The sequence below is a fragment of the Carcharhinus amblyrhynchos genome, chromosome 17 (genome assembly GCF_965287045.1).
Source record: "Carcharhinus amblyrhynchos chromosome 17, sCarAmb.v2.hapA, whole genome shotgun sequence".
Classification (NCBI taxonomy): Eukaryota; Metazoa; Chordata; class Chondrichthyes; order Carcharhiniformes; family Carcharhinidae; genus Carcharhinus; species Carcharhinus amblyrhynchos.
In genome coordinates this window covers 32,614,944-32,642,352 of record NC_137340.1, presented here as the reverse complement: position 1 = coordinate 32,642,352, position 27,409 = coordinate 32,614,944, and the positions used below count along the sequence as shown (strand labels likewise).

The 27,409-nt window shown below is 42.1% G+C and overlaps 2 protein-coding genes across 4 annotated transcripts in view; one reads left to right on the top strand and one right to left on the bottom strand.

Moving 5' to 3' along the window:
- Positions 1-13,531, top strand: part of inpp5f (inositol polyphosphate-5-phosphatase F) — a 216,584-nt gene extending 203,053 nt beyond the window's left edge. The window contains exons 20-21 of one of the 2 annotated variants that reach the window (XM_080205744.1): positions 7,354-7,433; positions 13,477-13,531. In XM_080205744.1, coding sequence (XP_080061870.1) covers positions 7,354-7,433; positions 13,477-13,517 — 121 coding nt within the window. In that variant the 3' untranslated portion in view covers positions 13,518-13,531. Of the gene's footprint in view, positions 1-7,353; positions 9,623-13,476 lie in introns of those variants that run through there. The other variant, XM_080205743.1, reaches the window with a different exon arrangement.
- Positions 13,532-16,541: 3,010 nt separating this feature from the next.
- mcmbp (minichromosome maintenance complex binding protein) overlaps positions 16,542-27,409 on the bottom strand; it is a 34,936-nt gene continuing 24,068 nt past the window's right edge. For both annotated transcript variants that reach the window (XM_080205741.1, XM_080205742.1), the window contains exons 14-16: positions 24,442-24,606; positions 24,260-24,348; positions 16,542-19,836 (exon numbers count right to left, since the gene is read on the bottom strand). In XM_080205741.1, the coding sequence (XP_080061867.1) occupies positions 19,710-19,836; positions 24,260-24,348; positions 24,442-24,606 (381 nt within the window). In that variant the 3' untranslated portion in view covers positions 16,542-19,709. The remainder of the gene's footprint in view (positions 19,837-24,259; positions 24,349-24,441; positions 24,607-27,409) is intronic.

Genomic DNA, 27,409 nt, shown 5'->3' with positions numbered 1-27,409 from the left:
AGGACTTATCTCTTTGTAAATTCATTTCCCTGTTCTTTTATATTCTTCCTCTTCAAATACTTAAAAACAATTCTCTTTTGAGCAATGTTGTTGCCATTAAAAATGTTATTTTTTCTCCATTGCTGTGGGTTAATGAAATATCATTGTGAAAAGTCTGAATCTCCTTGTCACTGATTTTTCAATTAGTAGAAGCCAATGTGCTAGTTCCTCATTCAAAACCTTTTCAAAATTATGGAGGCCATTTTTAATTTGATTTATTGTCACATGTATTAGTATACCGTGAAGAGTATTGTTTCTTGCATGCTTTACAGACAAAGCATACTGTTCATAAAGAAGGAAAGGAGACAGTGCAGAATGTAGTGTTACAGTCATAGCTAGGGTGTAGAGAAAAATCAGCTTAATGCAAGGTGGGTCCATTCAAAATCTGATGGCAGCAGGAAAGAAGCTATTCTTGATACGTGATCTCAGGCTTTCGTATCTTTTTCCAAAGAAGTTGGAAGGGAGAATGTCAGGGGTGTGTGAGGTCCTTTAATTATGCTGGCTGCTTTGCCAAGGCAGTGGGGTGTGTAGACAGTTAATGGCTGGGAGCCTAGTTTGCATGATGGATTGGGCTACATTGATAACATTTTTATACCCCTCAACATTCTCTGTCCCAATGTAAAGGGTCATGACTCTAATTACCCATTTCTGAAATAGTTACAATGAATATTTGTCATTCCTTCTGTGGGGCATAATATACTTTCTATATTTGAATGGTGCTCAGAACTGCAGACAAAACCATAAGGCCTTAATTGGTTTGTGTTTAAAACTCTAAAGCCCATTTTTATTTAAACCTCCATTGCCATTGATGGAAGGTCTATACATTTGCACCTTCAGATGTGACTGCTGCCCTACTCTTACCATGTCAGGCATACTTGGTTTCCCACTCAGATTTATGCTATGTTTTTGTCGATAGTGAAAGTTGCTGCTTTCTCCTTATTCTGGCACACTTGATTTTCGATTCCAGCATCTGCAGTCATTTGCTTTTATATTTCCTTTCCCTTTTCCCTGAACGTATTTTACAGTTCTTTCGACTGACCTTCACTCACCCCATTCTGTTGACCAGCTTCCTCCCCTCTTTGTTTGACATGCTTCCTAAATTTGACATTGCCAACAAATTTTGCTACTATTCTTCTTGACCAAATTATTTAGATTGATGGAAAACTAAAGTGGCTCCATTGTAGTGGCACACTGCCACCCAAATCAGAGAAACATCCGTTTTACCCCAACTCCTGACATCTTGCTGTTGCTGTTTGCATGATTGCATTCTCTTTCATCTCAAACTTTAATTTTCGAGTCTTTTCTGTAGCACGTGATAGAACGCTTTCTGTCAAAGAAATCATACATACAGCAAGCTAGCATGTTGTGGTAACTTATTTCTATAAAAAATCTGATCTGGACATGGGTGCAGTGGGTGGCACAAGAATGGCACTTTTCCTTGTAAAAGAGATGTGTCCCCAGCTGTGATCAGGGAAGGTTGTTGTTTCCCCAGGTTACAGAACAGTGACTTGTGTGGCCAAAGCACCAGTTTTAAAGTTTATTTATTACATTAACACCGCAATGCAGTTGCCATGGAAAACCCCCTGGTCGCCACACTCCAGCACCTGTTTGAATACACTGAGGGGAAAATTTAGCATGGCCAGCACTGTACTTTCAGACTGCAGGAGAGAATCAGAGCACCCAGCGGAAACCCACGCAGACACGGGGCGAATGTACAGTCTCTGCACAGACTGAGACTCAAGCTGGGAATTGAGCCTGGGTCCTTGGTGCTGAGTCAGCAGTGCTGACCATTGCCACCATGCCACTTATCCATGGAAACCCAAAGGAACACTCTACCAACTTCACAATCTTGACATCAAAATCAGCAGCTGCTGTGAATTGTCATTGATGGGGAAATGCCACCCTCCCTCAGTGCAAATATCTGTCCTGCAAACCCAACTAGTGGTAGAAGTGAGTGCCAGTAATAGTCAATATTAACTTAGTCCTTTCTGATACGGTACACATAAAATCATAGAATCTCTACAGTGTGAAAGGAGGCCATTTGGCCCATCAAACCTGCACTGACAACAATCCCACTGCCCTTATTACTGTAACCACACGTTTACCCTAGCTTATCCCCCTGACACAAAGGGGCAATTTAGCATGGCAAATCAACCTAACCTGCACATCTTTGGACACCTGGAGAAAACCCAAACAGATGTGGAGAGAATGTGCAAACTCCACACACAATCACCCAGGATTGAACCTGGGTCACTGGTGCTGTGAGGCAGCAGTGCTAGCCACTGCCACCTCAATAACATCTTGATTGATTAATCAGGTTCTTGATTAATAAGGGGATCAGGGAATATGGGGAAAAGGCAGGAGAATGGGGATGAGAAAAATATCAGCCATAATTGAATGGCGGAGCAGACTTGATGGGCTGAGTGGCCTAATTCTGCTCCCGTGCCTTATGGTCTTGTAGAATAAAATGCAGCAAAGGGTGGGAAAACAACCAAAGAACATCATCAAAAAACTATTTCTTTTTTGAAGATGGTTCCTTCAGCAGACAAAGTCCCAGAATAGTTCTGCATTCCCATTCCACAGTTGAAGCTCACTGTGGATAGACCCTCATTTGATGCATTTGGATGTAAATGTTGGTATAAGACTGCGCATGTTAGTAGAATGGCCTCCTTATTTGCACTCGGTTATTTGTCAGAGAATGAAGTGGTCTTGCGAATTGTGGGAGTGAGACTGCATGCCTGATTGTTCAACCTGTGCCTTCTGCTCATCAGAGTTCAATGACCTCAACACAGGCTTCTCAAAATTTTAGTGTAGATCTTTATTTTCAGTGGAAGTGAGAATCAGTCAGCTTGTTGGCAACAAGGCGCTCCAGGGTATCACTGTCGTCTCTCAGGTCATGGACCTCAAACCACAACTTGAGGATTTGAGCACAATCTAGGCTGGTGCAGTACTGAGGAATTTTGGTGGATGAGAGAGAAAATCTGGGACTTGTTCAAAAGAAGCTAACACTTGTCTTGAAGGCAAACTATTCCTTGCAATAACATTTATCGTCAATCAACCCAACATTGTTTATACACTCTGTACTTTATAATTTGTAGCCGGGTTCTAAAAACATGTGCTATTGTCTAATTAAACAGAAGAATGGCACTGGCTGGAATTCTTGTGTTTTATGTACGTCGGCTTATGGTGCAGCAATGCCTCAATTTTAAAACTGTTTCCAAATGCTTCCTTGCTGTCTTTCTGTCTCTGTCTCCAGAGCCGCCTCCAGCCCGACAACCTTTTGAAATCTCTCAGCCTCTCCATTTTGAGTTTTGTGCATATCGCTGATTTTTTTAATCATTTTGTCTTTGGCAACCTTGCTTTCAGTTGTCCGATCTCTGGAACTACCCCCTTAGACCCCTCTGCCTTTCAACCTCACTTTCCTTCTTTAAGACACTTTTTAAAACCTACTTCTGATCAAACTTTTGGGTCCCAGTATCTCCTTATATGGCTCAGGGTCAAATTTTGTTTGCTTCTTTTGAAGTGCCTTGGGATGTTTTAACTATGTCAAACTCGCATTTATGCAATGTTTTTATTAAAAGTGAAAGTTGCCACTTTGTCCTTATCCCCGGTCCAGTTGTTGGTTTATGTAACTGCTTTCATCTCGGGAAGGATTATTGTAAGCTGAAGTGTTGGTGTAAATATTTTAGTTATGCAGTGAATGGATTTTAAACACACAGCGTTTTGAATTGTTCAGTGGGGACTGAGGCAAGTGCCTTGCTCTTTATATAATGCTATTGCCTATGGTGTTCGGTTTGGTGGGTTTTTTCCCTCCCGAATGGAGGAGATACTCCATTCGTAAATATTCCAGCTGTAGTTATACTTAGTAATAGGAACCCCAGAGATACCTACCAGATGAAGCATGCTTGAGATAATGGAGATAAAACTCAAGCCTTATTTTAAAGTTACATCAGAAATGGATCTGATCACAAATGAAGGATTTTATCCCCATTTATGGGTTTTCTTTTAAAATGTGTTTTTAAGCTTAAACCAGCATAAAGCAAACAGAATTCATATGAATCATCAGCCAGAGGAAAGTAGAAACATATTCTGGAAGTGACTCCTTTTTTTTCCTTTATTGATATGAATAGTAAAATTATTTGTGCTCTGAACTACACTCAGTTGGCACAAAGAATTATGTGACTGATAACTCGTTTCACATAATTCAAAGATACTAAAGTGCTGTATTGTTTACTAATTTCCTTGGGTGGATGTAGCTGTTACTAGGGGCCACAACTATAAGGTTCATGGTGGGAGATAGGAGGGATGTCTGAGGTAGATTCTTTACTCAGTGGTTGGGGTGTGGAATGCACTGCCTGCTGTGATAGTGGAGTTGGACACTTTAGGAACTTGCAAGCAGTTATTGGATAGGTACATGGAGCTCACCAGAATGATGGGGAGTGGGATAGCTTGATCTTGGTTTCGGACATTGCTCAGCACAACATCGAGGGCTGAAGGGCCTGTACTGTTCTATGTTCTGTGTAAAGGATGAGTGATAGGTTTTTAATATTAATAAACTTGAATAGATTGCTGTTGACCGCAAAGAAAGCCACCCACAAAGCTGTAGCAAGTTTATACTTTTCGCCTCTCCTGATATTCATTTGGTTCTGGTGGCAACTATAGTGCATTTCAGGCACCGAGCAACAGTGATATCCTTTTAGAATTATTATCACACACATTGGGATACAGTGAAAAGTATTGTTTCTAGCACATCAAACAGACCAAGCAACCAGTCACCAAGAAATCACTGAATCCTTAACAGTACAGAAGGAGGCCATTGGCCCATTGAGTGCACACCAACTCTTACCCAGGCTTGCTCCGTAACCACATATTTACCTCACTCATCCCTGTAACCTACACACCTTTGGACACACAGGTGCAATTTATCATGGCCAACCATCTGACCTGCACATTTTTGGACTGTGGAAGGAAACCCATGCACATACAGGGAGGATGTGCAAACTCCTTACAGACGGTGTACCAGGATGTGAAATAAGCTAATATCCTCCACCTTGTTCATTTTGGTTTTACTAAACCAAGTTAAGATTAGGGTTAAGTTCCAAACAGAAATTTCTTAAACCATTTTTTAAAAATGATGTAAAATCCACAGAATTTTTACCGTAATGGAGAAAGTTGACCTTCCACAAGCTATTGAGTGAGTTTTGACAGCACCAGAAGAGATTGTTTGGCAATTCTGATTCAGTGCAACCATTGAAGTTTCCAGTGTACCTCATTCAATGAGGAACTAGCTTTTTCCTGGGGGTCAAGCTATTTTCTCCCATCTGCAAGGACTTCAGTGCACTCTTTGGCAGAGAGGGGACTATTCTAGTAGCCTCTGGATTTCTGTGTTTCACTGTGCCTTTGCAGACACCGGAAGTTGGTGCTGGTTTCGCAATTATAGAGATGGCAACTGTTGCTGGTTTCACCATTACAATCTCCTTTTAGTCCGGGAGATTTTTCTGTTTTGGTTCAGGTTCTTCTCGAAGCTTGTTGTTCGGAGCATGGTTTAGATGTCCACAAGCGAGTGTTTATGCCCCACGTTTCTCAACTGCCAACGATGGAAAAACGTCAACTGTTGAAATTCCGCATCCGTCGAACAAAATCTTTGAAGTGTTTTGCAAGTGAAGCAGCGGTGTTCCAACCATACAGGCAGCACAGAAGTGTGTGGCAGATGCTTTTCGGATTCATTAGAGTAGGTCTTTAGTTATGAGGCAAGTGCAGCATCTGGCAGCAATGACAATATTGTTGCTGGTGATCAGTAATGATAATTTAGAGTTTGAGTTAAAATGTCCAAGTTGTTTCTGTATTTGGAATAATGAATGAGAAATTGCCACTTAGGCCATGAAGTGTAATCCTTCGAGCAGACGGTGCAGTTAGTGGTGTAGATTATGAACTACTTTGAAGCTCACTGGGACAATGAAGCTGAAACTGGAAGATGGCAATCCAATGTAATTATCTTACTCAAACCTGAATGGTTTAATCCCAAAAGAAAAGTAGCATTCTGTTACGTTTGTAGCAATTTAAAAATCATATACCTTTGAGCATGTGTTCATGTAATGTCTTTCACAGCATTAAATACATTTGGTGGTAATTGGGTGACTATTTTGGGAGTGGAGGCGGGTTCATTTCATGCAGTGTAATCATACTCTCTTTTGTACGTCTGTCTAGTTTTCGAGTTTCGCAATTACAGGTAATTGCTAATATAAATTACTTGAATCTGTCTGAAATGCTTGAACCCTCCATCTGCCTTACTTTAATGATGGAAGCTTCGCACATAGCAGTCTATCTTCATAATTGACTTGAGTTCAGCTAACCAACTTGTTGCTCAGTCTCTTTTATTCGTTCAGTGTGTGTGGACACCAGCATTTATTGTCCATCATAGATTTCCCTCGGTGAGTCACCGCTTAATTCACTCGGTATAGAGCAGTGATGGGGTAACTTAAGTTTGTGTGTGCTGCCTGTGTGGGCCCCCCCTCATCGCAGTGGGCTGCAAGACTGAAACTAGGTGTGTTCACGAACTGTGACACTTGAATAAGATTTAATGCATGCCAGATATTTCATAGGTTATAGAAAATGCTTAAACATTCATAAATTAAAAGAGCTGTCATTAACTTCAAGTGGTAAAAACAAAAGTATTTATGCTTGATTGGATGTAGAGGGAGCACATAGCTCATAGTCAATGTTGTGTGCAATTGGCACACCCTCACATGCCTTTGCCTTAAGTTCCTATCACATCGGTCACACTCCTGGAGGTTGCTGATGTTTCATCCACTTGCTACTTCTAACTAAAAATCTTTGTAAACACTTGCCCATTACCCTTTGCACTTGCACAGGACTGCACTGTGGCAGTGGTGACATGTCATGTTCTCCATTTGCCAGTGTACCCTGGTCGCCAATACCAATTTGTCCAGAAGAAATGTTTCCACATTTACCAACACCCCAGAAAAGCGCACTTATTTTAAAACAATCATGCTCTCTGAAACTACATTATTGAAGGAGCACAAGAAATGAGCTAGATTACATATTGGGCGTGATGTGTAAATACAATTCTATCTAACTTGAAAGTAGTTAAGTTAGATGCAGTCAGTCAAGTTTTTTGGAGAGAAACTGATCTAACACCCTGCTGCAAAAGCTTGGACACTTGTGCTGTAAAAACATGTAGCCAATTTATTTTTGATTTTCTGGGTTTTCCATTGGATTAGTGTAGCAAATGATGCTATGATATTTCTGAACTGGAAAAGAAAATGACTGAGTTCTACACTTTGTTTTCTGCAGGAAACGCAGTAAACCACATGAAGACATCCTTGGGATCCGATCCAAGAATCAGGCTTCCAGCAGCACAAGCCTAACCCAAGGCAAGAATTTTCTTATGAATAAGTTTTCCTCCCTTAATCAAAAAGTCAAACAAACCAAATCCAGTGTGAGCATTGGAAGCCTTCGCAAGTTTGGCAACTTCCCAAAGCCCGAGATGAAGGTCAACTTCCTGAGACCAAACCTGCAGGTCAATCTGTGGAAGTCGGACAGCAGCTTGGGGAGCTCTGATTCACCAGTCGTGGTTTCCAAAGACGATACCGATTCAGACATCGAGATCTCCTCCGACTCGGACTCTTTTGAATCTGATGGTTTCCTCTCCAATTCCAAATCCGAAGACGATTGCCAGCTATCGGACTCTGAAGATGTCAGGCAGTGTGACTATGTTCTCCCCAGTTGTGGTATTGTTGCGACGGGTCCCCGGTCACGGTTGGGAAGTCGGTCGCAATCTATTAGCAGCTCAGATTTTAGTATTCCGAGTAATCCTTCCGAGATCCACATTGCTCAGTGTGATTCTGAACAAGGGAGAAAAGACACGATTGATGTTCAACTTTTAGGTAAAGCACCAAACACTGATGAGGGTATACTGGTTGATTTCAACACTCCCACTGATGCTTATTGTCACCAGTTTGTAGAAGAGGCACAGCACAAAACTCCAGATGTTCCCGTCGTAGACTTTTCATTCCATCCGCAACAACACAAACAAAGCAATATTATCCTGGGCACCAAGTCCAAATCTGAACACGAGGTGATGGAGCAGCTTTTATCAAGACCTTCCAAGCTCGACGTGCCCTCAGCTACCTCAAATCCACCATTTCTCTCAGTTGAAGCGTATCCTGCTGTGTCGTCAGATAACAGTTCAGTCTGTCTATCCAACCCACCTGACGTGGAGGCTGGTTTACAAGCAACACCTTCCCCAGCAGATGATGCTGGGAGCAGGGCTGTCTCCCCCTTTGCTAAGATCCGAAGCTCTATGGTCCAGGTAGCGAGCATGACCCAGGCAGGACTGATTCAGGGGGTAAACTTTGCAGTGGGAAAAGTTCAACGGACCCCTGATAGTGTAAGTGAAAGTCAGCCCCCCCAGCTGAAAGACATGTTTACACAGTGCCGGACGAGGATAATCCAAATTTAGCCAATGGTGGGTCCTTTCCAACCTTGACTAAATTTAATACTTTATAAAGTTTATGACCCATGACCAGATGCCCTTGAAAATGTATCTGCAGTTTTGTATGCAATCTTTAACATGGCATTTGAGGTTTTCTGATGGTCATTGTTCTGGGTAATCCTGGATTATTTCTTTAAGCTACTGCAGCACTAACTACTGAACAGGCCAATGTGCAATATTAATTGTGGTAGTACATATTAGACTAGGGGTATTGTAATCCCAGGTAATTGTAATGGGCTCAAACCTTGCCCTGTTCTGGATGGCTTTATCTACTGTATAACTTGAGGGGAGTTGTATGTTACATGTACCTTTAAAACACGTCATGCCACATGACTTGAGAACTCTCACTTAGTTGGTGTTGCACTGAATGGTATTAGTGGGATAGTGAGTTGTATTTTGGTCTAGTTTGTCTTCTCTGCCATACAGGGAAACTGCCACCAAGGGAAGTTGTGGTTCAAACTTAACAGAGCACTCTGTTTAAGGAAAAAAAAGTTTTAAAATTTTATTTTGATTGCTTCTCAGTTTTTACGTAACATCATGCCTTTGTAGCTCAAGTTTAGTTGAAGGGACTTGAACATCTTGTGATATTTTCACTATTAAAAGTATTACATCAATGTGTAAACTACCAAGAAATGGAGTATTATTTCCCTCATCATGTCTCGTTACCAAAGAGACTGGAACCCAGTGAAACTCACCTGTAGCTAAGGGGACCTGAGAGCAAGCTTGACTTAAATCTGATGTAGCATTAGTAGGATCCTATAGCTGGTGCCTGTTTTTTTTTCCCCTAAATGTACTGTAGGTAGAATGTAAACGTGACATCTAAAGCAGGTTCCTGAGTGTCTTAATTGTGGTCTGATATCTGTCTCTATTGCAGAGAATTTCTAAGGAAATGAAACTGTCCATTCCTGTAATGAACTCCTGGTATTATAACTTTTAAATGTTTTAATGTGCTTATTTATTCATGTTGTTTTGTCACAGTGTGGTTTCTTTGGAGTGTTTAAAAAAAATCCACATATGCTTCAAATACTCCAGTGTATTTTGACATGAGGGATGTACATTATTTTAATAAAAAAAGTTAAAGCAAGATGTCAGTTTTGTGGTTTTTTTAGTGTACCTGTTGAAGCTAACCTTCATATCCACTTGTTTACACAGCAATTACTGTACACTTCAGCTCAGAGGCAGACATTGGCTGTCTAGTATCTGCTCTGGTTTCCACCCACAGTCTGAAAGATGTGCTGGTTGGATGCATTGGCTGTGCTAAATTCTCCCTCGTGTACCTGAACAGGCACTGGAGTGTGGTGACTGAGGGATTTTCACAGTAACTTCATTGCAGTGTTAATGTAACCCTACTTGTGACACTTTTTAAAAAAATCTGAAATTCTGGGGACAACCTGAGAGTTCAGATGGCAATAGGGCATGATACAAGGCCAGAGAGGGTGATAATGGGTTGAGTGAAGAAAGAGCTGGGAGGTGAGTGGAAAAGCAGAATCATTGCCTTAATTCAAAAAGAAAATATGCCTGAGATTGTGATCCGAAAATAAAGTTCGGTGCTGAGCCTGGAAGGATGTGATGTATCTAAACGAATGACGAGGTGTTGATCCTTGAGTAAAAAAATGACAGGAGATTTGTTATCTGAGGCGGGGAAGCAGTTGTCCAATTTGCAGCAATGACCCATCCCTACTGATGATGGAGAACAGTAACATAGTTGTGAGATGACTGGACTCCTAATCCAGTGGCCTGGACTAGTGCTCTGTGACACCAGTTCAATCCCAACAAGAGCACTTGGTGGAATTTAAATGGGAATAAAAAGCTAGTCCTTGTAATGGTGACCATGAAATTACATTAAAAAACCCCCCGATTCACTAAAGCCCCTTTAAGGAAGGGAATCTGGTGCCTTGACCTGGTCTGGCCTATGTTTTGACCTCAAATGCACAGCAATGTATGGATCCTTGCTGCCCTCTGATGTGACCTAGCAAGCCACTCTGTTGTACTAATTGTTATTGTGGAAGGGTAAAACCAAACAAACCAATTGGCATCAATCCCAGCATTGGAAATGATACGAGCACAACTGGCCCAGTCAACACTGGAGAGTTCTCCTCTTGGGATTGCTGTCCCACAGGCTAGTCACACAGCCTGAGTGTCATAGTCACTAAATCACACTCTAGCCAATGTTTAGATCATCTGTAAGTGGCTTGGCAGTCCTCAATATTGTGTTTGGGGCCTTTATGAAGTCTCAAGTCATTAGGTTAAGCATGCAGTTGGAAACCTGATTACCAGCTACCACCTGGTGAATCCGTACTCCTCCATATTGAACATGACTCAGAAGAAGCACGAAGCATAGCAAAGGCATTGAATGTATACTTGGTGGGGAGCTCAAATGTTCATACACTATAGAAAGCATTCATTTGGTTGTATCACAGCTTGATATAGCTCCTGCTCTGCCCAAGACCGCAAGGCACTACAGAAGGTTGAGAATGTAGCCCAATCCATCTCTCAAATCTCTCAGCTTCTCATCCATTGATTCTGTCTGCACTTCATGCTGGTTTGGTTGCACTGCTGACTGAGTTGGCTCACTCCTGAAGAACAAATCTGCAAAATTTGGCCTGGAGGAGGTTTTTTATTCATCAAAGGGATGTGGGCGTTGCTGGCTAGGCCTGCATTTATTGTCCTTGAGAAGATGGTGGTCAGCTGCCTTATTGAACCACTGCAGTCCAGTTACATCCTGTGCTTTCAGGGAGGGAGTTTCAGGATTTTGATCAAATGACAGTAAAGGAACAGTGATTATACAAGTCCAGATGGTGAGTGGCTTGGAGGGGAAGTTCCAGGTGGTGGCATTCCCATGTGTCTGCTGCTCTTGTCTGAGATGTCTTGATTTATTATTGTCACGTTGACATACAGTGAAAAGTATTGTTTCTTGCACGCTATCCAGACAAAACATACCGTTCATAGAGAAGGAAATGAGAGAGTGCAGAATGTAGTATTCCAGTCATAGGGTGTAGAGAAAGATCAACTTAATGCAAGCTAAGTACATTCAAAAGCCTGACAACTGCAGGGAAGAAGACATTCTTGAATCAGTTGATATGTGACCTCAGACTTTTGTAATTTTTTCCTGAAGAAGGTGGAAGGGACAATGTCTGTCTGGGGTGTGTGTAGTCTTTAATTATGTGACTGTTTTGCTGAGGCAGCATGAAGTGCAGACAGAATCAATGGATGGGAGGCTGATAGATTTGTGAGATGGATTGGGCTACATTCTCAACCTTTTGTAGCGCCTTGCCGTATTGGGCAGAGCAGGAGCCGTACTAAGCAGTGATACAACCAAATGAATGCTTCCTATAGTGCATCTGTAAAAGTTGTTAATGTTCATATATTTGGAAGGTGCTGTCTAAGATGCCTTGGTGCGTTCCTGCAGTGCGATTTGTAGATGGTACATATGGATGGGCTCCAATCAAATAGGGTGCTTTGTCCTGGTTAGTGTCAAACTTGTTGGAGCTGCGCTCATCCAGGCAAGGGGAGAGTATTCCATCACACCCCAGACTTGAGCCTTGTAGATTGTGGACGTGCTTTGGTGGACAGGGGGGTCACCACAGTTCTCAGGATCTTGCTAACCACAGTATTTAAATGTCTGGTCAGTAGTAAGCTAGATGGTGGATTCAGCCATGGTAATGCCATTGAATGTCAAGGGGTGATGATTCGATTCTCTTATTGGAGATGTCATTGGCACTTGTGTGGCACAAATATTACTTGCTACTTGTAAGTCCAAGCCTGGCTATTGTCCTGCTCTTGTTGCATTTGGATTTGATTTGCTTAAGTACCTGAGGAATTGTGAATGGTGGAGAATTTCAGCAGGTCTGGCAATATCTAAGGAGAGAAAAGAGCTGACATTTCGAGTCCAGATGACCCTTTATCAAAGTGCTCCTTTCTTTTACGGATGCTGTCAGATCTGCTGAGGTTTTCCAGCATTTTCTCTGGTTTGGGAATCCAGTATCTGCAGTAATTTGCTTTGAGTTGTGAATGATGCTGGACATTGTGCAATATTCTGGTCCTATGATGGAGAGAAAGTCATTGATGAAGCAGCTGAAGATGATTGGGCATAGGACACTAACCTGAGGAAGTCCTGCAGCAATATCCTGGAACTGAGATGATTGTCTTCCAACAATCACAGCCATCTTCCTTTGTACCAGGCATGACTCCAACCAGAGGAGACTTTCTCCCTGATTCCCATTGACTCCTGGTTTGCTTGGGCTCCATGATGCCACACTTTGCCCTTGATACCAAAGCAGCATTTAACAGTCACTCTCTCTTTACCGTTGAATATCTCTCTCGTCCATGTTTGAACGAAGTAATGAGGTCAGGAGCAGACAGGCCCAGGTGGAACCCAGACTGAGTCAGTGAAGAGGTTATTGTGAAGGAAGTGCTGCTTGATAGCACTGTTAATGACCCCTTCCATCACTTTACTGATTATCAAGCAGAGACTGATGGGGTGGTAATTGGCTGGGTTGGATTTGTCCTGCTTTTTGTGTACAGGACATATCTAAGCAATTTTCCACGTTGCTTGGTAGATACCATTGTTCTAACTGTACTGACTCAGCTTGGCTAAGAGTGTAGCAAGTTTGGGAGCACAACTTTTTAGCACTATTGTCTAAATATTATCAGTGCCCAAAGCCCTTGCAGAATCTGGTGCCTTAAGCTATTTCTTGATATTATGGGGAGTGAATAAAATTGGCTGAAAACTGACATCAGATATTACAAATCTCCAGAAGAGGCAGAAATGGATCACCCATGTCGTTCCTGCCACACGGTCCGTTTTAATCCTTATACGGTGGACAAATAACTGAGTAGATGTCTTGTTAGTACAACCAATATTTATTTAATACACACAATCAATAATCACCAACCCAACCAACACTGAGTTATCTTTACAGAAAATACAAGAGGTCAAGTCCAATACAAGACCTGTCCTTGACTTTGCATGACTGGCAAGTATCCAAGCAGATATTGGCCTTTTATCTGTGCACTTGTCTCTGTGTAGTCCTCTCTGTGTAGTCTGGTCTGGTACTCTGGCTCTGGTCTTCCTTCCTCCTTGGGCGTGGTGGCTGTCCTTGTGTTGTTGATGGTCACTGCTGTTGTAGCTCGTTTGTGGGGTCAGAGAGAGATTCTTGGTTGTGCAGCACCCTTTAGCTTTCATGCTCCTTTTTGCCATTACCAATCAATCAATTGGGACTTGATCACCCTGATTGACAATCGGGTGCTGCCATACCAACCTCCGGGTGTGTCCCCAACAGTCATATCTGTAGGTGCTGGGGGCATGTAAGACACAAATAAGGGGATACGGTGCCCTTATGTCTGGTAAACAATCAGTTTGACCAGAAAGTCTCTTCTGTCTTGGAGATGACTCATATCCTGTGTATTCAATCGCCTGGGTTGCAGTCTGTTTATCTCTGATTTTCAGGCTGCAGCTTGTTCTTTTAGTTCTTGCCCAATTGTCCCAGAGTGTTTTACAAATCACCATTTTAGATGGCCCATTTGGCCACACCCACTCGAGGCTTAAAGTTTGCTACAATCTTCAGACAGGTCTTTTGCACTGATGTGCTGGGTTCCCTATCTTTGAGGATGGGGATATTTGTGGATCCTTCTCCAGGGAATTATTTAATTATCCACCGCCATTTGTGACTGTGTGGCAGGACTGCAGAACTTGAATCTGATATGTTGGTTGTGGAATCACTCAGCCCTATCACTGGTATGCAAGTAGTTCTGTGATGTTGATTCACCAGGTTGACATTTCATTGTTTTAGCCTGATGCTACTCCTGGTCTGCCCTCCTGCATTGGTATTGTTCATTGAATCAGGCTTGATTCCCTGACTTGGAAATGGTATAGTGGGGAACTATGCCAGATTATAAAGTGTGGTTGAGTACAATTCATGGCACAGCACAGTGGCTAGCATTGGTGCCTCAGTGCCAGGGACCTGGGTTTGATTCCTGCTTGGATCACTGTCTGTGGAGTCTGTAGGTTTTCCCTATGTGTGGGTTTCCTCCAGGTATTCTAGTTTTCGCTCACAATTGTAAAACGTGCTGGTTTGGTGGATTGGCCACGTTAAATTCTCCCTCATTGTACCTAAACAGGTGCCGGACTCTGGTGATGAGAAGATGTTCATGGTAACTTCATTGCAGTGTTAATGTAAGCCTATCTGTGACTCATAATAAACTTTAATTCTGCTGCTGAAGGCCTGTAGTGCCTCAACTTTGCCCAGTTTTGAGTTACTAGATCTGTTCAAAATCTATCCTATTTCACACAAGATGGTGAAAGGTATCCTTAATGTGAAGACGGGGCATTTCCTGCACAAAAGCTGTAGTTGTCACTCCTATTCATGTGGTCATGGACAGACAAATTTATGGCAGACAGCTGTGTGGCTATTAGTAGCAAGTTTCCTTGTCCACATTTTGATCTGATGCCATAAGACTTCATGGGTTCTTGTGTTATTCAGACTTCCTGACTGTATACCACTGTACCCAAGGATGAAGGTGTTTGGTATAAGCGCCTAGATTAATGAGGACTTCGTAGGGTCGAGGGCTGAGTTTGCCATTTGCTGCTGGTGCCTAGACTGATGACAGGTGGTCTGTTTGGTTTCATTCCTTTGATACTTTTAAGCAATTGGATACAACTGAAGGGCATACTACATAGTTGAGTCAAGCATGGGCTTGGAATTGTGTAGCCAAAACCAGATGAGGACAGCTAGTTTTCCCAAAATTTTTAGTTATGACAATCACTAGACTTTTAATTCCTTTTTTTTAAAACAGAGAATTACTCAGTATCTCTAGATTACTCGCACAGTAACATAACACTTTTCCAAATCAACTGGAGGGAAAACTTGCAGGGTTTTGTTTTCAACAGTCCACCAATACATCCATGATTGGGTGCTTTGTAGCTTGTATCTCAGCTCCTGCATTTCCCCAGGGAAAGGCATAAATCAAATAGCATTGCCACTGGCTGATGCAGATGCAGCAAATGAAGGAAGCTCAGAAAAATCCAGGACGATTAGAAAACAGAACATGATCTACTTTTATATTAGTTAACATATTAATGTTAACCTTGCCCTGATAAAAGGGGAAAAAAAAAAGTAACGAGTCACTTTTTAGTTCATAACATCCACGTGTTCAGCAGTTCTGGGTGGTTCTTCCTTTGGAAAATTGAGAATTTTGGTGTTCGTACTTGCTTATAGATAGCATGAAGTAGTATTCAGTCTACATGTGCAAGCTTTCACTTATGAATTAATATCAAAGTAAATGCTTCTTCCCTTCACTTCACTTCAATTTGATTAGCTAATCCCTTGAAGTGACTCTGCACAAGCTTCCTATTGGAAATTGGTGAACAGTGAGAAAGTGCTAATAATCACTTAACTCCTCACTAAGGCAGCTAGTGGGAGACAGCGTCCCACTGGCCTGTGTGCCCCTCTACTGCACCAAAGAAGGAGCATCAGTGTCACTGCCACTGTTGAGATCTTCTGTGCCCAATGGACCATGGTACCTTTGGTTTCATGTTTTAAATTGACCCTTTAATTTGTCCCTGTTTATTTGATTGTGTAATAGGCTATTTAATTTAGCCAAACTAGGAATCATTTTGAGTTCTCTCTCCAGGGTACCAATCCCAAATGCACTACTGGCTAACTTGAAGTCAGGATTCTGATTAATGTCATTTGGTGATTTAAGCTCTTAACAAATCTTAAAAATAATGAAAGTCAAAGTCCCAGATGACTGTTGGGTGCCCTCCAGCTTCTTGAGGAGCTGACTGGTGCTGATTTAACCCGAATCATAACACCTCAGGTGAGGGACATGGTTGAGAAGGTGGGATCTCCCATGGATAAGCTCAGGCTGTACAGCAATGGAACCTGTGCTGTTGGCATCATTATACATCATGCATTAGCCCTCCAGCCCACTGAGCCAACCATCCCCTAAATGAAAACTACCACCCAAAAATAAAAGAAATCAAATGTTAAAAAAGTAGTTTTTAATTTGAAGGAAAACAAACCAATTTACAGTAAATATCCCTGATTTGACCATTGTACAGAAATCTTCAGAGATCACATGGAAAGCTCACTTACCTCAGTTCTTTTCTAACAATTTAGATTCATCCACATTTTAGTTTGAGAGAGTTGGAACTATCAAAAATTTCAAGAGAACCTTATGTAGGAGTAGCACTAACTGGTAGTGCAGTAGATGTGTTCCTCTTATGCAGTAAAGACAGCCCAGCCACTCTGTTCTTGCATTAAAGTCTTTAAAAATCATAATGCAAAATGCCATTAATTTCCATATCTTAGATATTCAGCCATTTAATTGAAGTGATCTAACCTCCAAATTAACCAAATGCATAAGTCAGTATGTTTGAAAGGGGAAAAAGAAGACATTTTATTCACCCACGTTAGTTTGTTAAATGAAGCAGTAATGAAAACCTAGGGACAAAACAGCTGTGGAAAGCAAATCATGTGTTCATTAGCTCCTAGGGTAACTCCAAATGATTCAATCTTTAAAAGTTACAAAAATTCCTCAGTGCATTGCCTTTACCTCAAATTCTTCTATTTGGTGGTTGTAAGGCTTTGTTTAAACTTCAATTTGAAGATTGCGGCTAGAATCTTACAGCCGTTCACTCAGGCAGGATTTTCTGGTCCCGTTGCAGTGAACAGAGATTTGGCTGGGCCAAATCCTACATCCTTGCTGCAGCAGCAGTGATGGGAACAGCCAGTACAATTACTGTCTTTCTAAACCTGTCTTGCACAATTTAAGCCTTAAAGGCATGGTTTTCTATTAATCCTTAAATGTAGCAGTGCTTTGGAAACAAGTTGCTTTGACAGCATTTGCGTTCATTTGCTATTCCACAAAAGGTCCGTTATTTAAACAGAAGGGGCAGGAAGGCATCACTCTATTATAAGTAGCTTCAGAATGACAGAGTACAGGAGTAAGTTATGTGGAAGGACATTTTGAGGCTCAAGAGGCAGAAAAGTAGTGCCTGAGCTCCACATCTAACCACTATAGCTGAAGTGTTAATACCCAAACTCAGTTCTCAAAGGTTTCCATTCCTCACAACCCACATCCTTCATATAGAGGAATGCAAAATTGACAAGTGTATGTTTAAAAATCCCATTCTCAGGAACACTTTCTGCCACCAACTGCACAATCCCCAGGTTGAAATGTAGCAACTGTTGGATCTAAAATAAGCTCATTAAATATAGGACAGCTTCAGGAGTGAGGAAGTACTTCAATGTTCTTTTTGGGACCTGTGTGAAACCAGATTGATTACAACTTACACTCTCACAGAGCTACAGTCCAGACCTTGCACAAGTTTGAGCAGTCTTAATTCAGTTCCTAGTTCAAGAGGGCCATATTACTAAAGATCACTCCAAATTTACAATCTTGCGTTGGTGAAAGCTTTTGAGATTGGAGTAAGTCACAACATCAGGCCAAGTACAGTGAATATCAGATCTGGGTGTGCTCAGTGCTGCCACAGGGTGGACAAGATGGAGAAAGGCTCCACAGTCCAGTAATAACCATCTCAAGCCAATTTTGTGGCAACCAGCATACTGCAGCTTTTTAATTTTTTAACTTGCCATCTGATAAGCAAGTAATGCAGAATGCTTAAGGTTCCTTGTGCTCAGGCACAAGTGGGCCTAGTGTAGCACACAAACCAGTAAACCACAGGCAGGGAAAATGATACCACGGAGCTGATTAATTTGTCTGATAAAGCAGATCCTTAATCCCATAATCCCCCCTTCCACTTAATTTTCCCTTCTAAGTGTGTTTGTAAGGTTCAGTGAATTTATATGGCTGAGATGGTTATAGTTACTCCAAAGCTTTGCTCTGTCAGGCCTCATTTGAACCAAACTAGACAACTCAGCTTATTCGTATACAAGTCTCAAGCTACAAATGTAACTGTTCATTTGTTACCAGATGCACAATTTCTACATGATTGAATAAGGTTTAAAAGAAAGCATGGTCAAAGGCCATTTCAGCCCATCATGCCTACTCTCTCCCCAGCCCATCTGCCCCAACAGGAATACTATCCCACTTCACCAGATGTGCCAAGTTGCACATTTGACCTGCAATTAATAAATTCACTGGCAGTTAACGTCACTGAATTTAAAAGCGAATTTTCAAATTGATGCAAAAATAGTTACGGTTTGAAGGCAGCTTGTAAATAACTTAAATGCCCAGTAAGTCTGAGTGACAATACCTACTGATAAATAAGAGATGGCCTCAATGTTCGAAGTAAAATGAAAATGCAGGGAAAGCTCAGCAGGTCAGGTAGAATCTGTGGACAGAGAAACAGTTAGCAGGATGAATTTTCCCACACTGCCCACTACGGGAAAGGTCCATTGATCTCGGAGTGGGATTTTCCAATTTCGGGGTGAAGAAAATCCCACCCAGGGTTTCATGTCCATACGACGACTTCAGCTCTGGAGAAGTCATATGGACTCGAAACACTGACTCTGCTTCTCAGTCCACGAATACTCCTGAGCCCTCCCCGCCGTTCAGATTTCCAGCATCCGCAGTATTTTGCTCTTATTTTAATGTTAGAATTTAATCCATCTTTGATAAAACAGAAAAGTTGCCCACAATTAAAACTACGACATGTAAACACGCTGTATGCTGCTAGCTCCAGTGCCAGTGTACAAGATTAGGTCTGGATGTGCAGACACCACTCAAAGTTCAGCCCTGTCCCACTCTGAGGCTAACAGTTTCAAAAAGAAACAAGAATGTAACAGCTGTTGAGTTCTTCATATTTCACTTTTTTTTAAAAAAAGGCCATTTTTAAACAAGTACAATGTTATGCAAATGTAGTTTACAAAATTACAAAAATAGCTTGTATTTGAGAAATTGTGGTAATAGAGGAATGTAGAAGTACTTTCACAAATGGATGTATTCAGCTAAAATGCAGTACAAGCAACACAGACATTAGAGATAAAGTAGTCAGAATTCAGATTTATAAGAAATTTCTGTAAGAAAATGTGATACAAATGATCTACAAAGGAGGAAAAAAATTATTTTTCCTCAACCTGATGATAGATTTGGCAGGTGGGCTGAGAAGGAATGTTAGCTCTTCAGATTTACATAAAGCCCACTGGCACACAAGTTCAATAAATTCTTGAGTTTTAAGGACAGTCCATCATTAAGGTTCATTGCCATTCACATGAGTTTGTTGCTGTAGCCTGCTTTTGCGAAGGACCTCCAACTGCTTTGCTCGCTGCCACCTCTCTCGTGATAAGGTTGTGTGGCCAGCACTCAGCGATACCAATCTTTTAAAAAGCAAATTAAAAAGTTAACTTTCAATGGTATAAAAGCATGTATTCGGTAACATGAAAAAAGACATTTTTACATCATGCAAGTCCAACACAATTTATTAAAATTTGTTCATGAGATATGGGCATTGCTGGCTGGGCCAGCATTTTTACTGCCCATCTGAGGGCATTTAAGAGTCAACCACATTGCTGTCACATGTAGGCCAGACCAGGTAAGGACTGCAGATTTCCTTCCCTAAAAGGACCTTAGTGAACCAGATGGGTTTTTACAACAATTGACCATGGTTTAATGGTCACCAGTAGATTCTTAATTCCAGATTCCTAATGAATTCAAATGTCATCATCTGCCATGGTGGGATTTGAATCCGGGTCCCCAGAGCATTACCCTAGTCCAGCCACAACAACACTCCCTCCCCAAAAACTTATTTTAACTCATTCACCAGGTTCTTCCCTTCCTAACCAGTTTGGCAAATTATTTTTCAGTTTGGTATTTCATTGGAATGATATTTAGGTTTCTGATTATGAAGCGTCACTGGCATTAACCAAAGTGCGAAATTACATGACTGGACCAAACTGCTTTTACTCCAAACACAAATGTGACGATTACAACATCAGGTCCTGCTTAGACATTTGAATCGTAAAACAGGTATGGTGAGCTCAGTTTTATTAAACAAAATGGCAACTAATGTTTGCCTTCTACAAACTTTACTGTAAGTACGGTCTTGAAATAATCTAGTCACCATTAAAGCTCAGATCAGAAAATATTTTTATCAGATTTAAAAACACAAAACGATGGGAACACTTACGTTTAGCTCCACTGTTGGTTCCCCACAATTTTCTAACAACCTTGTCTAATGGTGCTGTTGTAGAAGGCAAGACCCAGCAGCAATTTGTTTGCCAACATTGCATTCACATGCACTCAAGCAAGGGAGATATCTCTACGTGCATACTTTAATGCAGAGAATTCTATTCATAGATCTGAGACCTCAAAACCCCCCCACTCATCAAAAACACTGCTTATTTCTACCTTCACCGAAGTGCTCAGCCAACCCTATCTTGTACCTACTGCCACACACTGGAATGCAAGGTAAGGTTAGATAGTCAAAGCAGAGGAAAAAGAAGAAAAATAGGGTAATGTGATTTAGATTGCTCTGTCAAAGAGCCAGCACAGAAACTACTGATTTTCTTCCAGAGTGTAAACCTCTACAATTTTATATGGCATTGTCAACTACAGACTCTATTTCAATGCTCTCCAATGCCTTCCATCCTCCACACCTTCCAAATGACTGTGTCCAAAAGCCTGTTCATCCACCTCGCTTCCCACTGACATAACATTAACTCATCCTCATTGGCCTCATCCCTACCCTTTCTCTGAAGCTTGTTCCAGCCCAGTACCACCCCCAAAAGTGCACATGCTTTAATGAAAAAGTTAAAAGCAAGATGCTGCGACTTTCTGGAACAATGATCAAAAACTAGTTGAAGGGAGAAGAGAATCTTATAGAGAATGAGTCGAGAGTCAACAGTTCCAATTGTTTCTTTACTCATGCTCTCAATAAGTGTAGAAAATAGGAACAGGAGTAAGCCTTTCGGTCCTTTGAGCTGACTCTGCCATTCAATATGGTCTTGGCTAGGTCTCCATCTCAACACCTATGTTCTCCCCATTCCCCTTGACACCTTTAGAACCTTGAAATATATTTCCTTCTTAAATATATTCAGGTAACCTGGTCTCTACAGTCTTCTGTGGTAGAAAATTCTATAGGTTCACCACCTGAGTGAAGAAATTTCTCCTCATCTCAATCCAAAATGCTCTTCCCCTATCCTGAGACTGTGATCCCTTGTTCTGGACACCCCCATTCCCCAGCTAGAGGAAACAACATCCTTGCATCCATTCTGTCCAGTGCTGCCAGAATTTTCTATGTTTCAGTTAGAACCCCTCTCATTCATATCCCAATGAATCCAGGCCTAGTGGACCCAATCTTTTCTCAATAATCCTATCATCCCACAAATCAGTTAAAAAGCAAAGAATACAGCACAGGAACAGGCCCTTCGACCCTCCAAGCCTTCACCAATCAAGTGTTCCTAACTAGATCATCTGTTTGTATCCCTCTATTCCCAGTCTGTTCATGTGACTATTTAGATAAGTCTTAAGTGAACCTAGCGTGTCTGCCTCAACCACCTTGCTTGGTTATGTATTCCAGGCCCCCTCCACCTTCTGTGTAAAATACGTCCCCTGCATATCTGTATTGAACATTGCCCCCCTTATCTTGAACTTGTGACCCCTCGTGTTTGTCATTTCTGACTGGGAAAAAGCTTCCAGCTGTTCACTTTACCTCTGCCCTTCATAATTTTATGAACTTCTATTAATGCCCCTCAACTTCCATCTTTCTAGGGAGAATAACCCTAGTTTACTCATTCTCACCTCATAGCTAAGACACTCCATACCAGGCAATATCCTGGTAAACCTTTTCTGCATTCTCTCCAAAGCCTCCACGTTCTTCTGGTAGTGTGGCAACCAGAACTGGATGCAGTATTTCAAATGTGGCCTAACCGACATTCTATATAACTGCAACATTATATGCCGACTTTTATATTCTATGCCCCGTCCAATAAAGGCAAGCATGCCATATGCCTTCTTCACCTTTTCCACCCGTGTTGCCACCTTTAAGGGTCTATTGACTTACACACCCAGCTCCCTCTGTGTGTCTATACCCTTGATGGATCTGCCATTTATTGTAAAGCTCCCCACTGTAGTAGATCTACTGAAATGCATCATTTCACATTTATCCAGATTAAATTCCATCTGCCATTTCTCCGCCCAATTTTCCAGCCCATCTATATCCTGCTGTATTCTCTGACAATGTTCATCACTATCCACAACTCCAGTGATCTTTGTGTCGTCCGTAAACTTACTAATCAGACCAGCTACATCTTTTCCAAATCATTTATATATATCACAAACAGCAGAGGTTACAGTACAGGGCCCTGCGGAACACCACTAGTAAGAAGTCTCACAACACCAAGTTCAAGTCCAACAGGTTGATTTGGTAGTAAACCCAAAACGTTCTCCAAGACAGCCTTCATGACATACGACAGCGCAGCTTTGCTGAGCAGAAACTGATAGCCAAGTTCCGCACATATAAGGATGGCCTCAACCGGGATCTTGGGTTCGTGTCACACTATCTCCACTCACAATGTCTGTACCTTTAAGACTTGATTAACTGATTATCTGTAAAGACCTGTATTTTAAATCAGTATTCTGTAAACTGTGTGCGCCTTTATACGCTCTGTTTGTGATCAGAACTCCGACTCACCTGACAAAGGGGCAAATAGAACATAGAACATAACAGCGCAGAACAGGCCCTTCGGCCCACGATGTTGCGCCGACCAGTTTTTTTAAAAAAAAACACTGACCCACTAATCTAAACCAATCCCTTTTCGTCCATAAACCTATCCACAGATCTCTTAAACGCCCCCAAACTAGGTGCATTTACAACTGCAGCAGGCAGGGCATTCCAGTCCCTCACCACCCTCTGGGTAAAGAACCAACCCCTGACATTCGTCCTATAACTACCCCCCCTTAATTTAAAGCCATGCCCCCTCGTGCTAGCTTTCTCCATCCGAGGAAAAAGGCTATCACTATCCACCCTATCCAAACCTCTAAATCCCAAAAGCTAGTGGCGTTTATTACCAAATAAACCTGTGGACTTTAACCTGGTGTTGTGATTCTTCTAACTGTGTTTACCCCAGTCCAACGCTGGCATCTCCACATCACGAACACCATTAGTCATAGACCTCCAATCAGAAAAAGACCCCTCCATTGCTACCCTCTGTTTTCAACGGCCAAGCCAGTTCTGTACCTATTAGCTTTGATCCTATGAGATTTAGCCTTTTGCACCCGCCTGCCATGAGGGACCTTATCAAATGCTTTACTAAAATCCACGTAGATGACATCCACGGCCTTTCCCTCATCAATCATTTTTGTCACCTCCTCAAAAAATTAAACTAAATTTGTGAGGCATGACCTCCCTCATACAAAACCATGTTGTCTATCGCTAATGAGACTATTCAGTTCTAAATGTGCATGGATCCTATCTCTAAGGATCTTCAGTCTGGTGAACCTATATTGCACTCCTTCCATGTCAAGTATATTCTTTCTAAGATGAGCAGGCCAAAACTACTCACAATACTCGAGGTGTGGTCTCACCCAGGCCCTGTACAGTTGCAGTAAGACAGTCTTGCTCCTGTACTCAGGTCCTCCTGTAATGAAGGCCAATGTACCATTTTGCCTAACTGCTTGCATACTAATTGACACATTAAAATGAGAAAACATTAACTGTTTAATGCATTTGTTGGGAGGAGCTAATTTACAATAGAAATGCAAGCAATAAGCTCTTCCGTATCTCTTCAACACACAATTTACCTTGCTACAACAAGCAACTGATGAAGATCTTCTGCAGTTATACTCCGGGGATCACTCTTTCTCATCTCCACAAAATCTTCTTCCACTGCCTGCAAAATATATAATTAAAAACTGAATCATGTCACCTACTACACAACTTGGAAACATAGACTTGAACAACAACAAAAAAAAGGGCTTAATACCTTGGTCACTTCATCGGATATGCTGTAGTCTATCAATCTCAGTAAACTCACATACATGCGAAACTTCTTCAGCATGGAAGGCACTACAGCTGACTGTAAGTTAGCCATGTACTCTTCCACATTGGCGGGAATCATCTGAGGCTGTAGGTGGACTTGGCAGTCAGACTATAAATCAAAAAAGTGTTTGCTTCAGTCACAAAACAGTACTGGAAGGGATAACAAAAAGAGCAATTTAAAAGATTCCTCAAGACCTACCTTGCAACAATTTGCATTGTAACTACAAATGACAAAGATGTGCATTATATTTTATGACTGAACTTGCAACTGCATCCCTTGTCTTCTGCTACTACGATGTGGAGATGCCAGCGTTGGACTGGGGTCAGCACAGTAAGAAGTCTCGCAACACCAGGTTAAATTCCAACAGGTTTATTTGGAATCATGAGCTTTTGGAGTGTTGCTCCTTTATCAGGTGAGTGGAAGTAGGAGCAACACTCCGAAAGCTCGTGATTCTAAATAAGCCTGTTAGACTTTAACCTGGTGTTGTGAAACTTCTTATTTCTGCTATCAGGTTCACTAATGAGGACATAATGATTCATACTATATTTTATTACTCAAGTAGTGATTAACAGCAAAACGTAATAAAAAGCAAATTACAACATTATGAAGTGAAGGACATTATTAAAAATTATTTTGATGATTCAATGGCTAGACATACATTGACTGTCAAACTAAGTTCCAGCATATAGAAGTAATATGCACAATAAACAGTTCAGTTCGAGTTTGTCCAGCGAATCTGTATTAATACCATTAATCAAGCAAACATGGATGAGAGTAGCAGCAAATGTAATAAAAACGCAGCAAGAACTGAGATGGACAGATTTAAAATTGTTAAACTGAGAATTTAATACTTCTTAAAAAAAATTGACAACTCAGGAAATTAAACCAGAATTAGTCTGGAGATTTTGGGTCCCACAAATGGGGCTGGATCTGAAAGCTAGAAACTCTAAAAGGGAACTTTTTTTTATTCATTCATGGGGCATGGGCGTCACTGGCTGGCTAGCATTATAGCCCTTCCCTAGTTGCCCTTGTTAAGGTGATGGTGAGTTGTCTTCTTGAACTGCTGCAGTCCATGTTCTGTAGGTGGACCCACAACGCTGTTAGGGAGGGAATTCCAAGATTTTGACCCAGCAACAGCTAAGGAACAGTGTTATTTTTCCAAGTCAGAAGGGTGAGAGGCTCAGAGGGGAACTTGCAACTGGCGGTCTTCCCATTTACCTGCTGCCCTTGTTCTTCTAGACGGAAACGGTTGTGGGTTTGGAAGGTGCTAAGGATCTTTGGTGAATTGCTGTAGTACATCTTGTAGATAGTACACACTGCTGCTACTAAGCATCTGTAGCGGAGACTGAATGTTTGTAGATGTGCTGCCAAACAGCCTGCTTTGTCCTAGATGGTGTTGAGCTTCTTGAGTGTTGTTGGAGCTGTACCCATTCCAGGCAAGTGGGGAGTATTCCATCACACTCCTGACTTGTGCCTTGTAGATGTGGATAGGGCCAAGGGACCCAGGCGGATGTAATTATACATGTACGAGAGAAGGACATAGGAAGGAAGAGTAGGGGGGAAATATGTACGCAGTTCAGGGAGTTGGGAGCCAGGCTGAAGTGTAGGTCCTCCAGGGTGGCGATCTCTGGGCTGCTGCCAGTGCCCAGCAATAGCAGGGATAAGAATAATGAGATCCTGCAGCTGAATGCATTGCTGAGGGATTGGTGCAGGACAGAGGGTTTTAGTTTTGTTGACCATTGGGAAGTCTTTGCAAAGGAAGGGCACTTCTATAAGAGGGATAGAGAACACTTAAACGGGAAGGGGACACATATTTTAGCTGGGAGGTTGGCTGGAGTGTTTAAGTAGGGTTTAAACTAGTATGGAAGAGGGGTGGGGAGGAGAGAGACAGCTCAGGCACTGGGAGTGAGTTGGAGGTCAGGGTAAGTCTAGTCGATAGGAAAATCCCCCAGGAGAAGGAGGATCCGAAAGGGCCTGAGGGTCTTAGGTGCATCTGTTTTAATGCGAGGAGTGTGACGGGGAAGTCGGATGAACTTAGGGCCTTGATGTTCGCGAGGAATTTAGATGTGGTGGCAGTGACAGAGACGTGGTTAAAGGAGGGGCAGGACTGGCAGAAGTGTTCCAGGATATAAGTGTTTTAGGCTGATAGGGGAGGGTTGAAAAGAGGACGGGGAGTGGCGCTCTTAGCGAGCGGATCACAGCGGTGCAGAGGGAGGATAACATGGAGGGGTTGGAAATTGAGTCTCTATGGGTGGAGTTGAGGAATAGGGAGGGGGCCATTACAATGCTAGGAGTGTACTATAGGCCGCCCGATAGCCCACGGGCAGTGGAAGAGGGTATATATAGGGACATTTTGGATGTGTAGGAAGAATAGGGTTGTTGTAGTGGGAGATTTTAATCTCCCTGGGGTGGATTGGAAGGTGCCTAGAGCTGGGGGGTCTGATGGGGAGGAATTCGTAAGATGTGTATTGGAAGGATCCTTGCAACAGTATGTAGATAGCCCGACTAGAGAGGGGGCGATACTGGATTTAGTTCTGGGAAATGAGCCAGGTCAGGTGGTTAAGGTTGCGATAGGCGAACATGTGGCTAATAGTGACCACAACTCCGCCTACTTTAGGATACGAATGGAAAAAGATGAGAGCTGTCCTAAGGGGAGGGTGCTAAATTGGGGGAAGGCTAGATACAGCCGGATTAGGCAGGAGCTTAGGGATACAGACTGGGATAGGCTGTTGGAAGGCAAGACCACGTTAGGCATGTGGGAGTTTTTCAAGGGAAAACTGCAAAGGGTGCAGGAAAGGCATGTGCCAGTTAGCAGAAAAGATGGGAAAGGTAGGATTAGGGAACTGTGGATTACTAGAGATATAGAAGACCTGGTTAGGAAGAAACGAGAGGCGTATGTCAGGTCTAAGCA